Source organism: Nycticebus coucang, chromosome 6 (genome assembly GCF_027406575.1).
Source record: "Nycticebus coucang isolate mNycCou1 chromosome 6, mNycCou1.pri, whole genome shotgun sequence".
In the NCBI taxonomy this organism is placed as follows: domain Eukaryota; kingdom Metazoa; phylum Chordata; class Mammalia; order Primates; family Lorisidae; genus Nycticebus; species Nycticebus coucang.
The window spans coordinates 125,730,662-125,745,367 of NC_069785.1; the positions used below are offsets into that span (position 1 = coordinate 125,730,662).

A 14,706-nucleotide genomic window follows, 5' to 3' on the forward strand; every position below is an offset into this window, starting at 1 on the left:
TAATTTTTCTGATTCATGTGTATGATGTCTTTCCATTGGTTTGTGTTATCTTTAACTTATGTCATCAGCATTTTATAATTTTCCTTATGGAGGACTTTCATATCCTTTGTTGAATTTGTTCCTAGGTAATTTTTGGTAGCTATTGTGGGATTGATTTCTTTTTCAACTAGTTTATTATTGTGTATAGAAATGCTGCTGATTTTTGCATATTGGTTTTATATCCTGCAACTTGACTGAATTTGTTTATCAGTTATAAGAGGTTTGATTGGAGATTTTAGGTTTTTCTATTTATAAGATCATGCCATCTGCAAAGAGACATAATCTTACTTCCTCTTTTCCAATTTGGATGCTCTTTATTTCTTTTTCTTCCTCAATTGCTCTGGCTAGGACTTCTAATAGCATGTTGAATAAGAGTAGTGAAAGTGGGCATCCTTGTCTTGGTCCAGTTCTTAGAGGAAAGACTTTCAGATTTTTCCCATTCAATAAGATGTTAGCTGTGGGTTTATCATATTTGGACATTCTTATGTTAAAGTGTATTCCTTCTGTGCCCAATTTGTTGAGAATTTTTATCATGAAGAGATGTTAAATTTTATCAGATGCCTTTTTCTGCATCTTATGAAGTGATCATATGGGTTTTGTCCTTCATTCTGCTGGTGTGGTGGATCACATTTATTGATTTATGTGTGTTGAACCATCTTTACATCTCTGGTATAAATTCCACTTATTCATGGTGCATTTTAATGTGTTGTTGAACCTGGTTTGCTGGTGAAGATACTTTCATCTGTGTTCATCAGGGATATTGACCTATAGTTTCTTGTTTTTTTTTCCCCTGGTGTCCTTATCTGATTGTGGTGTCAGGGTAATGCTAGCCTCCTAGAATGAATTAGGGAGAATTCCTTCCTCTTCAATTTTTTGCAGTAATTTGAGAAGAATTGGTGTTAGTCTTCTTTATTAGTTTGGTGGAATTCAGTAGTAAAGCCATTCAGTGTTGGACTTTTCTTTGTTGACAAACTTTTATTACTGATTTAATCTTGTGATTCATTATTTGTCTGGTCAGGTTTTCTATTTCCTCCTGGTTCAATCGTGGTAGATTCTTGTATCCAAAAATTTATCCTTTTCTTTAGATTTTCCAGTTTGTTAGCACATACCTGTTCATAATAGTCTCTTAATCATCCTTTGTATTTCTGTGGTAGCCATTGTAATATCTATTTTTTAGTTTCTAATCTTATTTGGGCATTCTTTCTTTTTCGCAGTTAGTCTAGCTAGCACTTTATCATTTTCATTTATCTTTACCAAAAAGCAATATTTTTATTTTGTTGATCCTTTGTTTTTGTTTTTAGTCACTATTTCATTTAATTCTGCTCTGATTTTATTCTTTCTTTCTTACTACTAGTTTTGGGTTTTTTGTTTGTTTTTGCATTTTTAATTCCTTGAGGTGCATTATTAGGTTGTTGAAACTCTTTCTACTTTTTTGAGGTAGATGTTTATTGCTATAAACTTCCATTGTAACACTGCTTTTTTCTGTATCCCATAGGTTTTGGTATGTTGTTTCCATTTTCATTTGTTTCAAGAATTTTTTATTAATTTCTTTATTCACCCAGTGGTAGCTTAGGAGCATGTTGCTTAATTTTCATCTATTTGTACACTTTCTAAAGTTTCTCTTCTTATTGATGTCTAGTGTTTTTTTCCCATGGTGCCCTAAGAAAATACTTGATATGATTACACTTTTTTTTTTGCAGTTTTTGGCCAGGGCTGGGTTTAAACCTGCCACCTCCAGCATATGGGGCCAGCGCCCTACTCCTTTGAGCCACAGGTGCCGCCCAATATAATTACACTTTTTAAAAATTTGTTGAGCCTTGTTTTGTGGCCTAATGTGTGGTCTGTCTTAAAGAATGTTTCATGTGCTGATGAGCATGTGTATTCTGCAGCTGTTGGATAAAATGTTCTATAAATGTTTATTAGGCCCATTACATCTAAAGTGTAACTTAAAGCTAATGTTTCTTTGCTGATTTTATGTCAATGATCTGTCCAATACAAAGATTGGGATGTTAGAATTTCCAACTCTTACTGTATTGGTGTTTCTCGCTTCCTCCTTTTAGATCCAGTAATATCTGTGTTACGTATCTGGGTGCTCCAGTTGGGTGTATACATATTTTGAGTCATTATATTCTCTTGCTGAGTTGATCGCTTTATTATTATATAATGACCTTTACCTTTTTATCTCTTTTTATAGTTTTTAAAATGACGATAAGACTGTTTTATCTGAAATAAAGATAGCTACTTAAAGACTGTTTTATCTGATCTAAATATAGCCACTTCTCCTTGCTTTTGGTTTTTGTTTGTATGGAATATCTTTTTCCATCCTCTTACTTTCAGTCTGTATATGTCTGCACTGGTCAAATGAATTTTTTGTAGACAGTGTATAATTGGGTCATTAAAAAAAAATTCTTTCAGCCAGTCTGTCTTTTAGTGGAGAACATAATCTGTTTATATTCAAGGTTATTATCAACAACTAATGACTTATTTCCGTCATTTTGTTAACCGTTTTCTGGTTGTTTTGTATATCCTTTGTTCCTTTCTTCCTCTCTTGTTGCGTATCATTGCTGTTGGGTGGTTTCCTACAGAGGTCACATTTGACTCCTTTCCTTTTTCATTTGCGTATCTGTTTTAACATTGTGTTTTATACTTGCATATGTTTTCATGTTGGTAGATATCCTTTCACTTTTCAGATTAAAGTTTGCTTAAACATTTCTTATAGCGTTGGCCTAGTGATGACAGATTTCCTTAGTTTTTGCTTGTCTAGGAGAGACTGTATTTCTCCTTCATTTTTGAAGAATAGCTGTGCTGGGTATAGTATTATTGGTTAACAGGTTTTGTTCTTTTAGCAGTTAAATATATCACCCCATTCTCTTCTGCCTTTTGTCCTATAATGTTTCTGCTGAAAAATCATCTGTAAGTCTGAGAAGAATTCCTTTATATTATATGTGATTTGACTTTTTCACTTGCTATTTTTAGAATTATTTCTTTGTCTTTGTCTTTTGACAGTCTAATTATAATGTGGCTTGGTGGAAACCTTTTGGGTGAATCTGTTTGGGGTCTTTGAGCTTCCTACATGCGATGTCTATATCTCCTGTAAGACTTGGGAAGTTTTCAGCTGTTATTTCATTAAACAGATTTGCTATGCTTTTTGATACTTCTCCTCCTTCTAGAAATCCCCAAATTCAAATATTTGGTTACTTTATATGGTTCTATATTTTACATAAGCTTTCTCTTTTCTTTTTTATTCTTTGTTTATTTAAATGGGTTATTTCAAAAGACTTCAGAAATTCCTTCTTATTTTTTATTTGGTCTGTTTTTGAGGTTCTCAATTGTATTTTTTTATTTCATTCATTGTATTATTCAGATCTAGGATTTCTGTTTATGACATTTAGCTCTTTGTTGAATTTCTCATTCAGATGATGAACTGTTTTTCTTGTGTCTTTGTATTATTTATCTGTATTCTCTTGGCTCTTACCAAGCTTCTTTAGTGTCATTATTTTGAATTATTTTTCAGGCATTTATAAATTTAATTTTTTTTTTTGGCATCTTTTGCTGGAGAATTATTGTGATCCTTTGGAGATGTCATCTTTCCTTGCCTTTTCAGGTTTCTTGTGTGTTTACTGATAACTGTGCATCTAATGTAACAGCCACTTCTTTCAATTTTATGGATTAGCTTTCACAGGGGAAGGCTTTTTTCTACAGAATTATCTCTTGTGTTGGTTGGGTAGGGGGCTTTGGCTTTGATTCTGGATGAGCACAGTACTGTAGTCTTCATATTTTTTTTTTCCAGCTGTAATCAGCATCAGTTGCTCAGTTGTTAGTGGAGACTGTGGTAAAGCTTTGCTAGGGATGGGATTTCAGGTGGGCTGGTCTCTTCCTGTTTTTAGAATTCTTTGTCTTTGAATTTTTACAGTTTAACTATAATAATGCTTTGTTGAAGAACTTTTGGGTTGACTCTATTTAGGATCTTTAAGCTTCAGTGGTGGCACCAGTGTGATTGGTGAGCAGCCAGGCATGCTGCTCCTTGAACCTACTGGTAGCAGGTCTGGGTGGGCCAGTTCTTGTGCCTTCAGATGACTTGCTCAGGTGCTAGAAGTGGCAGTGATGGGCCAGGTAGGAGAGTGGGTCTTTAAATGCCTGGGAAGCTTGCATGATATTAGTGATGTCATTAGCAGTAGCACAAGCAAGTGCCAGCAGTGGTGGCAGCAGGCTGGGTGAGCCAGCCCTCAGGCCCCCAAGTGGTAGGGTTGACTGAGTGCTGGTGGTGATGACAGATTGGCTCCTAGAAGTCATGCATGATCACTAGCAGTGGCAGGCACAGCAGATCAGTCCCCAGACCCCTGGATGATGTGCGTGGACAGAGGCAATGGCAGGTTGGGCACAGTAGAATATGGCCTACTAGAGACCCACTGCTTAATTTTTCTGCACACTGAGGAGTCTCTCTGGGCTCCAAGTTGATCCCAGCTAGACTAGCTGCTTCACTTCCCTCTGCTTCCATGCCTAGGGGTTCCCTGTCACTTCCCTGCCAAGAATCCCAGTGTTCTGTCTCGGGTCCTCTATTTGACTTGTGATTATCTGCTTGCTGTTTTGTTCCTCCTTTATGGAGGAGATGAGTGCTAGGTGCTTCAAGTAACCTGTCCTGAAGCTGACAATAGTTGTTAAAACAGGTGACTATATTAATCAAAATTCTTTTTAAGTGGTAGAGACCAATTCAAGATAACTTATACAGAGAAACCCAAGGCATTTAATGATTACAAAACCCAATCCTGGGAGTGGACATGGCTTCAGGGATGACTGGATCCAGGAAGCCGGATGCTACCAAGACTGTCCTCTCCCCCGTCCCTTGTCTGTCTCGCTCTCATTGACCTTGCTAAGCACAGGCAATCCTGGACTCACATTCTTACAGCCTTGTAACCACTGCGGGGAGAGCAGTTTTAACTCTAATTCCTAGGGAATTCTAGAGTGAAAAATAATGGTTACCTGTCTTGGATCACTTGCCTATCCTTTGTTGAGGGGGGGCGCAGTATTGCAGTTGCTTGGCCTGGGTCAGTACCCACACTTGTATTGGGGGGGGCGAGGCTGTAATTAGCTTCATGCCTGGGGGTAGGGGGGAGAGGAATGGTTCTCTTGTAAAAGAAGGGGGTGGTTCTCGGAAAACAAACACTATTTTGCAGATGAAACAAGCTAGGGAGGTTAGTAACAAAGCTCACCCAAGGACACCAAACTATCAAGGAGCAGAGAAGGAACCCTTTTAGGCATCAGGGAACACTGACTCCCTAACTGGCCAGGCATGGCACAAATGAAGCTCGGGTTGCTGAGGTGTGTTTGGCATTTTCAGCAAAGGCCTTAGCAAGGCATTTATCTGTCCCAAGTGGTGTTTGCTTCCTTAGAGGCAAAAGGAGGGACTTGGTGACCACTCCGTGTCTTGCAGGCCTCGCTGTGTGGGTTAATGTCACAGCTTTCTTTTTCTCCATGTTTTTTCTTTTCCCTCCCCTTATCATATTCCTTTCCCAACATGAAAGGGCTGAGATCTGAAGCACTCTGTATATGCATACCCAGATTATAGAGCTTGTGTCTCCTTTGAAGGACACAGTGGCATTTAGCATTTCAAAAATAGTTTAATAGACTTGACCCAGAGAGGGAGAATAAGCCAGTGAGCATGTTAATAAATCTCAGTGTACCCCAGGGTCTTTCTGAATAAAGGCCTTCATATTAAACGAATGTTGGGTGGGAAGAGATTTTGTCATATAGGAGAATTTGAATCCATCAGTCTTTCTGACCTTTCTTGGAGAGATGTGATTATTATTATTTTTTCTAGTGTATAATAATGAATGAGCAGCAAAATGGGTCCACTAATGTATTCTGGGGGTCATTTGTTCCTCCTCACTGTGTGGAGGGCAGAGACAGCAGCATCTTCCACCAGTGGTTCACAAGTCTAGGGGCATGTAGGCCACTTCTCTTCCTGTGCATAGGCAGAGGGAGGACAGGTGTTCCCTTGCTAACGGACAGAATAGTCTAATGCTTGGCTTGGCTCACTCTAAAGCAGCCGTCCTTCCTCCCTAGACCTCAACCTCCAGTCATCTCCCTGGGAGAGAGTTGGTGGTCTGGTTAAGAGGGAAGGTCCTCTTCCACTTTAGAATCTTTGAACCAGTTTATGTTATCCAAATGAACAACAGTGACAAGGAAAAGTATAGCATGTACGTTTTTGTTTCAAAGCATTTGTGCAATGATTGCATTTAGAAAGCACCTTGAATTTTTCCTAGAAGACTAATTACAAAACTTTTAATAGGTGTGAATGCAGAAGGATAACTTAAGTTTTTAATTTGCCTTATCAGGAAGCTATTTAATCCTATGGGCTAGGGAAAGGAAACATAAGAAAAAGAGTCACCCTTTTCATCTTTACAATTTTAAAGAGCTTCTTGGCTCCTTTGGGCCATCCTAGTCCAAGGCAACAGAAATCATTCATTCATTCATTTATTCAACAAAGATTTTCTTTTTTAAGAAAATTTATTAATATGAGGGTACATACCATTAGGTTATGTTGTTTATGTTTCTGAGGATAAAGTCTGAGTTGTAGTTACGGCCTTCACCCAGGAAATGTGCCATAGACCTGTAATTGTACCTGTTAGGTAGGAACTAACCGAACCACTCACTCCCCCTTCTTGAGTCTGAGTTTCTCTCTGATATGTGCACGTTGTTCTTATTCTACAAGTTTCAACTTAGTGTTGAGTACATGGGATGCTTGATTTTCCCTTCTTGTGATAGTTTACTTAGGAGAGTGTTGTCCAAATCCATCCAAATTGTGACAAAAGCAAAAATATTCTTTTTTTTTTTTTTTTTTTTTTTTGCAGAATAGCACTCTGTGGTGTGTGTGTGTTTATAGTTTACAAACAGTTTATTAATTCATGTGTTGAAGGGCATTTGGGTTGATTCTACAGTAGGGCTGCTAAAACATTTGAATACAAATGTCCTTATGATAAAATGACTTACTTTCTTTGGGGTAGATACCTAGTAATGGGATTGCAGGATGAAATGGAAGGTCTACTGTTAGTTCTTTGAGGACTCATCGTATTTCGTCCATAACAGCTGTATTAGTTCACAGAGACATCAACAGTGCAGGAGTGTCCCCTTCTCTCTGCGCTCACACCAGCAGCTGTGGCTTTGGGACCTTGTGGTCATTCTCACTGGGGTTAGGGGATATCTCAAAGTGGTTTTGATTTGCATTTCTCCAATAATTAAAGATGATAAGGATTTTTTCATGAGTTTGTTGGCCATTCATCTGTCCTTCTGAGAAAAGAATTCGTACATGTCTCTTGCCCAGATTTTAATGAGATTGTTTGCTCTTTTTTTTGTTGATTTGCTTGAGTTCTTTGTAGAGTCCAGTTATTAGTCCTTTGTCATATTCATAGCACACAAATAGCTTCTTTCACTATGAAGGTTGTCTCTTTGTTGATTGTGTCCATGGCTGTGCAGAAACTTTTTAACTTGATCAGGTCCCATTTATTTTCAGCAACGATTTTCAAACACCTACCACATGCCTGACACAGAGAGGAATATGACCTGATTACTGTACTCAAAGAGCTCAACAGAGTGCTTTTGGCAAATCCAGGAAAGACTATCTGTTCCTGCCTGGCCCAGGTATAATTAGGGAACATTAATTTATTTGTCTGTTTTTATTTTTTGAGACAAAGAGTCTCACTTTGTTGCCCTGGCTAGAGGACAGTGGCATCATCATAGCTCACTGCAAGCTCCAATTCCTGGGCTCAAGCAATCCTCCTGCCTCAGCCTTTTAAGTAGCTGAGACTACAGGCGCCCACCACAATGCCCGGCTAACTTTTCTATTTTTAATAGAAATGAGATCTCGCTCTGGCTCAGGCTGGTCTCAAACTCCTGAGTTCAAGCCATCCTCCCGCCTCAGCCTCCCAGAGTGGTTAGGGGCTATTTACAAAGGGGTGGTTCCCATAGATTGGTGTTGCTGTAAAAGAGAAGGAGTTAAACATGGGAAGAAGGGCAGAAAGACCTTTCCGGTGGGAGAAATGTTGCCTGAAAAGACACTGGAGCAGAAGAAATTATGATACATTTGGAGAACTCTAAGTAGTTGAAGCAAGATATTTGTGCCTGAGGGATATCTTGGCTGTTACTGCCTGTTGGCTCAACACCACGAGCCAAGGAAGTTGGGAAGAGAGGTTCAGCTACATCAAAACCATCTACAGCTCAGCCTTGATGCTCTTCCTCTGCTTCCAGCTCCTGCCTGTTTTAATGCGTGGGAAGACTTTCCAATAGGCTTTGAGTCAGGGGCCCCTGCCAACATAGATAATTAACAGAAGAAAATACAGAAGAATTAAGAACTAATCTTGTGTCTGTTAAATTGATATCAGTAAAACACAGCATTATGAGGGGCGGAAGGAGAAACGGAAGCGTGGGAAGTTGAGTGTGGTCCTTACAGTCATTCTGGTTTCAGCTGCAGTTAGGATGCTAATTCGAGGTGGTATTTGATGTTTCGAAACAAACTATGAAAATATGAGGGAGTGATAACAAACCCACGTCGTCCAGAGGTCACTTTCAAACGTGCAGACATTTTTCCCATTTATGACAGTTTTATGTGAAATGTGAAACTTGGAAATGAAGATGAGGATTAAAGTGCAAAAGGGAAAAATGTGAAGCAAAGATCCTGTTATTTTTTCTGACTAGGTGTCAGAACATCAAGGATAACACCATCGGTATCGAGGAGAACGGAGTCTCCCTAACCTGTCGCTTTCACGTCACCGTCTTCAAGTTCATTGGGGATTATGATGAAGTTCACCTTCACTGTGCAGTGTCACTCTGTGACTCAGAAAAGTACTCCTGTAAAATCGTAAGTGGGAGTGTAAGAATGAAGTGCGTATCGTTACTTCTCAAGGCCCTAGCGTCCCAACATGGGGATCATGAATGCCAGGGGGCTGAACTGGAATCATCATCAGATGCTGGGGAGTGAGTAGTCATCCTTGGGGGAACCCTGAGAAAGAACATGTGGGGTGATGTTTGTTTTTCTCCTCTAGCTCCAAAATGTCAGCTGGTCCTTGGACCAGGGTTTCTCAAACCTTGGCATTATCAACATTTTGAACCACCACATAATTCTTTGCTGTAGGGGCTGTTCTGTGCATGATAGAATGATAGAGACTTCTGCAGGGATGGCTGGGTTGAAGTGACAAACTAGTCATTTCTGCATATCAGCCTTCCATCCCCACCATTTACGGCTGTGTCCTGAAGATCTGACTGTCCTTGTACTTGGCCCCAACTTTTAATGTTCCAGCTTTAAGTTTACCCCATGTTTGCAGAATCAGATGTGAATTATGGTCAGAGCCACACGCAGATGCTGCTGCATACATTAATGTCCGATGAGATACAGCAGTCCTCGTTCCCAGTCAGGGAGCCTCTTTGAATCTAATTCCAGCATGGAGAGTATATTTAATTCTGTTCAACATAACGACTAGGGTCCCCGCGGACTCAGTGATCAAGAATGCATTGGTTCTAATTAATCTAAGCAGCAATAGAGCTTGAGGCCAGAGCCACTGCCTCTATTCAAGGTGGAAACGTGGTGAAGAATAAGTTACCAGCTTAATCGTGCAAAATTTCCCCCCTGGCATTCTGTCTTTCAGACTTGCCCACAAAATTCCAGGATCGCCACAGATTATACAAAGGAACCTAAAGAGCAGATCATTTCAGTGGGACCTATTAGGAGAAAAAGTATGTATGTTCCCTAAAACACACTATAAATGATTAAAACAGTGGGATTGGAAGGCTCAGATGTGTTTCACCTATGACGTGAGCTTCGTGGATGAGGAACTTGGTGCTGGGGACACCCATGTGAGAGGACGGCCTGCGCCCTTCAACAGACCTTGTCACTGATGTTAAAAACCCAGTGGCATTGGGCTTTTCTTCATATTCTTTCTTCTTCAAAGCCTGGCCCTGAGATACCAGTTAAAGGGATGAACTGTCTGTAGCTAATGTGCCCGCCTGCTCTTTCCCAGGGCTGGACTGGTGTGAGGACAATGGAGGGTGTGAGCAGATTTGCACAAGCCGGGTGGACGGGCCCCTGTGCAGCTGTGTGACCGGGACCCTGCAGGAGGATGGCAAGAGCTGCAGAGGTAGATGGTCCTGCGCTTCCAGGCGGGCAGTGAGGGCACGCAGGGGGTCTGTACCCTGAGAAGGGGAAATTCAGAGTAGCAACCGTCCTATACACATTCCAGAAATTAAGAAGGGAAAGATGAGGACAATACCTGTGGAATTCTAGTACTTCATTTTTTAAGAAAAGCCTTTTGGTTCCTGCTGTTTCATCTAAAACTGCAGTTCCCAACAGCTGGGCCATGGACTGGTACCAGTCCTTGGCCTGTGAAAAACTGGGCCGCACAACAGGAGGTGAGTCCGGGGCGAGTCGGCGAAGTTTCCTCTGCATTTGCAGCCGCTCCCCGTCACTTACATCACCCTGAGCTCCAAGTCCTAGCACAGCAGCTGTGGAGTTAGGTTCTCATAGCAGCACAAGCCCTCCTGTAAACCACGTGTGTGAGAGACCCAGGTCGCTCTCGCCTTGTGAGAATCTAAGCCTGATTGTCTGAAGTGGAGACGTGAGGCACTTGACTCATCCTGATGGAACTACCACCCGCCCTACAGGAAAAGTGTCTTCCCTGAAACCAGTCCCTGGTGACTAAAAGGTTGAACTGTGGATCTAAAAGATGAGCATAATTTAAAAAAATAGTAAATTATACAACCATTTAAGGGCAATATATTGGCCCTATATCTGCTTGCCATGTCTACATGGGCTGGGGCTGGGGTTGGGATGTTTGCTGCAGTGAACAAGAAAACCTTAGCATGTAGGGTTCCCTGATGCCCTGTGAGGTCAGCAGGACTCTCCTAAAGGTTGAGTCAAGTCTGCTTCTTTGCTGCCTTAGGGCCATTTGGATAAAGGGTTTTTGGCAGTAAAATCTCCTATATTTAGTCAAGTATTGCAAAGACGTCTGACCCCTAGCAAACAGGTATTTTGTTTCTCCATAGGACTTACCGTGTTCCTCTCTGTTCACAGCCTCTAATTCTTCCATTGAGCTTCAAGTTTGGATGCTTCTCCTCATCATGACCCAGATTTCATTATGGCATTTTGTCTATAAATCAGGCACGACCTCATAATTAACTCAAGGTTGCTATATAAAGTACTGTAATTTACGTACTTCAACTCCCCGTAGGATAAAAAGTGTGTGCCCTTAAGTCAAAACCTGTTTGAAAGTGTCCAGCATCTCCGAGTGATACCACCTGCCTCCGATGGTCAGCGGTGTGGCAGTGAGTGACACCGGGAACTCCTCTTCCAGGGTGTGCTACGGGGCTTCCAAAAGCCAGCCGTGGAAATTACATACACGTATCTTGCCTAAAATTCCAAAACAGTTGTCACTAGAGACTTTGATTCACACGAAAAGCCGATAAAAGGAAAAAAATCTTGTTAGAAAAGACTGACCATAAAGCTGACCAGAGAAATCTGTCAAGCCAGTGCTATTTCTGGATGACAGATTTTACAGCGATGGCCTGTTGGAGCAGTTTGGAAGTGATGACTGGAAGGTGTGACTCCCTCTAAGGAACCTTTCTGATTTGGAAGTGTCTGACCCGTGACATGCACGCGTTGCTCCCATCTGTCTGTGATAAGCCCCTTCCATCCACTGTGTCCTTCAGCCTTGCCATGGCAGCTTTGACCTCTGGGGACACTGTTGACCTGGGCAATGTGACTCACCTCCCATTCCTGCCCCCCCCAACCCAAGCCCTTCTCTTTTTACAAATCAAATTAATTTTTAATGCGTTTTATCCTTAAATAAATTTGCGTTCAAGTATTCTCATTACTTGGTGGCTGGAATCATTCTTATTGATGTTAAGCTTTGTATACTAAATAGCATGCTGTGATTTAAAAAAAAAAAAAAAAGCTATAGCAGCAGCAGCAATTGGACCAGGTTGGCCCTGCCAGGCAGAGCGTTAATTCACGGTTACGGTGCTGTTTCCTGCCTACTCCCAGAGCATCAGCAGAGCACTGTGGTCTGTGTGGGACAGAACCGGTGGCGTCCGCTTTTGTAAGTGGTATACAAACACACGTTTGCTGTGATTAACTACAAAATGGAGGGCCTGCTAAATACTGTATATATTCCTGAAGTGCCTCTCTTTTTAAGGTCAAAACCCACTTCAAGTTTATTTTGAAGTTGTTTTGGATCGAAGCTGATAGCATTTTGTATTTTTCTGGGAACTCTGAAAAGCCGAGCAGAAACACCTAGCGTTCTTGAATGTGGGTGTGGGTGCGGGTGCAGTGGCCATTGGCTCAGGTGTCAAAGGGGCCAGCCTTAGACTGTCAGTGGGACACAGCGGGAGTCTGCACTGGGCTGCTGTGTTCTCATAGGCCCTGGGGAGAGAAAACAAATCCTAGCTTTTATCAGCAGTCACACCAGTTGTGTAGCTAAGAGGGCATCGGGTATTGGTGCGTAAAAATACGTGTCTGCTTCTGATAGGACACCTTAAGATCTTTTGGGAAAATGTTGATCGTGGAGAGATGGATTAAGGATTGAAACCATATATTCCACTCGAGACACAATACTTCTTCCTCACCACAATAGAAAGTGATGTCATCAGCATATTCTGGAAACCCAACTCTAGACTAACCTACACTTCAAGATCAGAAGGTTCAGATGAGCTCAGGCACCATGTCCATTCACACTCTTGAAGGCTTAGGTTTTTGAAATCAAACAGATTGAGTTGAACATAATATCTCCTTTGACTTGTGTTCCTCAGATGAACTTGAACTAAAAACACACAAGGAGGAAATGATATATTACTTATTTGAAACTCCTCTTTATTCATTCTCATATCAAAGTCACTAGAAATTACTCAATTCAAAACTATAGGGTTTTTAAATAGCTTTTTAATTAAGTCCTTTCTCGCTACGCTTTTATTCCTGGCCTTTGCTTTTCTCACTTCATTGGCGTCCTTCTCTTGTCTATCAGGGTATGCCAGGTTCTGATGTTATAACAGAAAACTCAGAATCTCAGTGGCTTAAACAACAAAGCTTTCTTGTTTATCCAAGTAGACTCTGCTCCTTGTTGTCATTTCAAAATGGGGATTTGAAAGGTGTAAACGGTGCCCAGAGACGAGGCTGCAGAGGAGATGTTCAGGCCAGGTTTATTGAAAGGGGAGGGGGACCTGCCTGGGCAGTGCAAAGATGGCGTCTGTGCCCAGGTAGAGACCACTTTTTTTATTGCACAGCTTGCCTGTTGGGTTAAGGTCTTTTGGTGGCAATGTCACAGGGAATGGGCTAGCCAGATCCTTTGTGTCTTTGTCCTAGGAGTAGAGCAGGGGGAGGGGGAAAGAATTTGTGTGTGGCTGCGTTCGGCCCCTCCACAGGGTTGATAAAGGCTTTACTATCCCTGGATGCTGCCAGCTCAACAGATGGCTTCAAGGGTCGACTCATCTAGGGAAGAGGGGCTGGAGGATCACACCCCAGTTCTTCCATGCTTCTGCCTACAAGTGACACATCTGGCTCTGTCCCCATTTCATTGCCCGGTGTGGGTGAAGTGGCTGTCACTAACGTTCAGAGATGAGGAGGTACAGACTCCCCAGGGCCTTGAAGGGAGAACTGGAAATCAGTGGCGCTGGCTCTCACGTTGTCTTTGAGTCTCTTCTATCTGGAGTAAAGACAGATGCTTCTACAGAGCTGAAAACACAGGAGCTCCTGAGTGGATTTCTGAGAGGCCAAAGAACTGGGAGATGACCCTGACTTCCATAATTCTGCTTCCAACACAAATCATTCAATGCTTCAACACCTTGATTTTCCTTTCTGTAAGATGAGATCATGAAGCTCTTCCCCAAATATTCTGATGTTGCAAAACGATACTGGACAAATGTAAGCCATATGATAGTGTGTATTAAGATGACCCCAGAACATTGGCCTTCCTTGGTGCTCAAAATGATTTCCATCCGGGAGGTGTGGAGGGAAGAGCATATACGTAGCAAAGGTTCAGAAGGAAGCTATTATTTGGGAATCTTGTCTTAGCATTTGTCTGACATCAAAAGAGACACAATTTGGGGTCTGGCATTTGTGACAATTTGTGGGTATTCTATACTTAGTTTCTTAAGAGCACAGGTATGCGCTCTACTCAAAATACCAGTGGCAAAACTTGAGAGCACTAATTGTTTAACATTGTCTAATATTATAGCTATTTTTAGAACCATTTGACATTTAGTGAGAGCTTGAAATCGAATAAAATTTCTTCCTTACCAAAGGAATTAAGTAATTTTCACAAGATGACTATCATAGGGCCAGGGTAATAGAGAATTACTTCTTTACTAATTCTGAATTAATTAAGCATCTACCCCAGGCTGAACCTCCTAGCCTCTCTCCCCAAATTCAGGGTCTTTCTATAGCTTGTGTTTCATCGCAATTGGTTTTGTCCAGAAGAACACGATGGAGGTTTTTAATGCCCTGTGCACTGGCATCTGCAGCACAGCTCAATGAAAAAGAAAATCAAACAGTACCCTCTAGTGTCTGCTTTTTATATTTGCATGAAACCCATATATTGAACCACACCAATCAAATTATGATTCACACCCCCCAGCCCATCGCCACCTCAAACCTTAGAAGCAGAACATTACCAGAATATAGCTTTAGAA

General features: G+C 41.4%; 1 protein-coding gene across 1 annotated transcript in view; it reads left to right on the forward strand.

Annotated features, from left to right (window-relative positions):
* TECTA (tectorin alpha) overlaps positions 1 to 11,870 on the forward strand; it is a 75,871-nt gene extending 64,001 nt beyond the window's left edge. The window contains 4 exon segments of the mRNA XM_053594531.1: positions 8,731 to 8,893; positions 9,678 to 9,765; positions 10,050 to 10,166; positions 11,099 to 11,870. Of these exon segments, the coding sequence (XP_053450506.1) occupies positions 8,731 to 8,893; positions 9,678 to 9,765; positions 10,050 to 10,166; positions 11,099 to 11,199 (469 nt within the window). The 3' untranslated portion in view covers positions 11,200 to 11,870.
* The last annotated feature ends 2,836 nt before the right edge of the window (positions 11,871 to 14,706 follow it).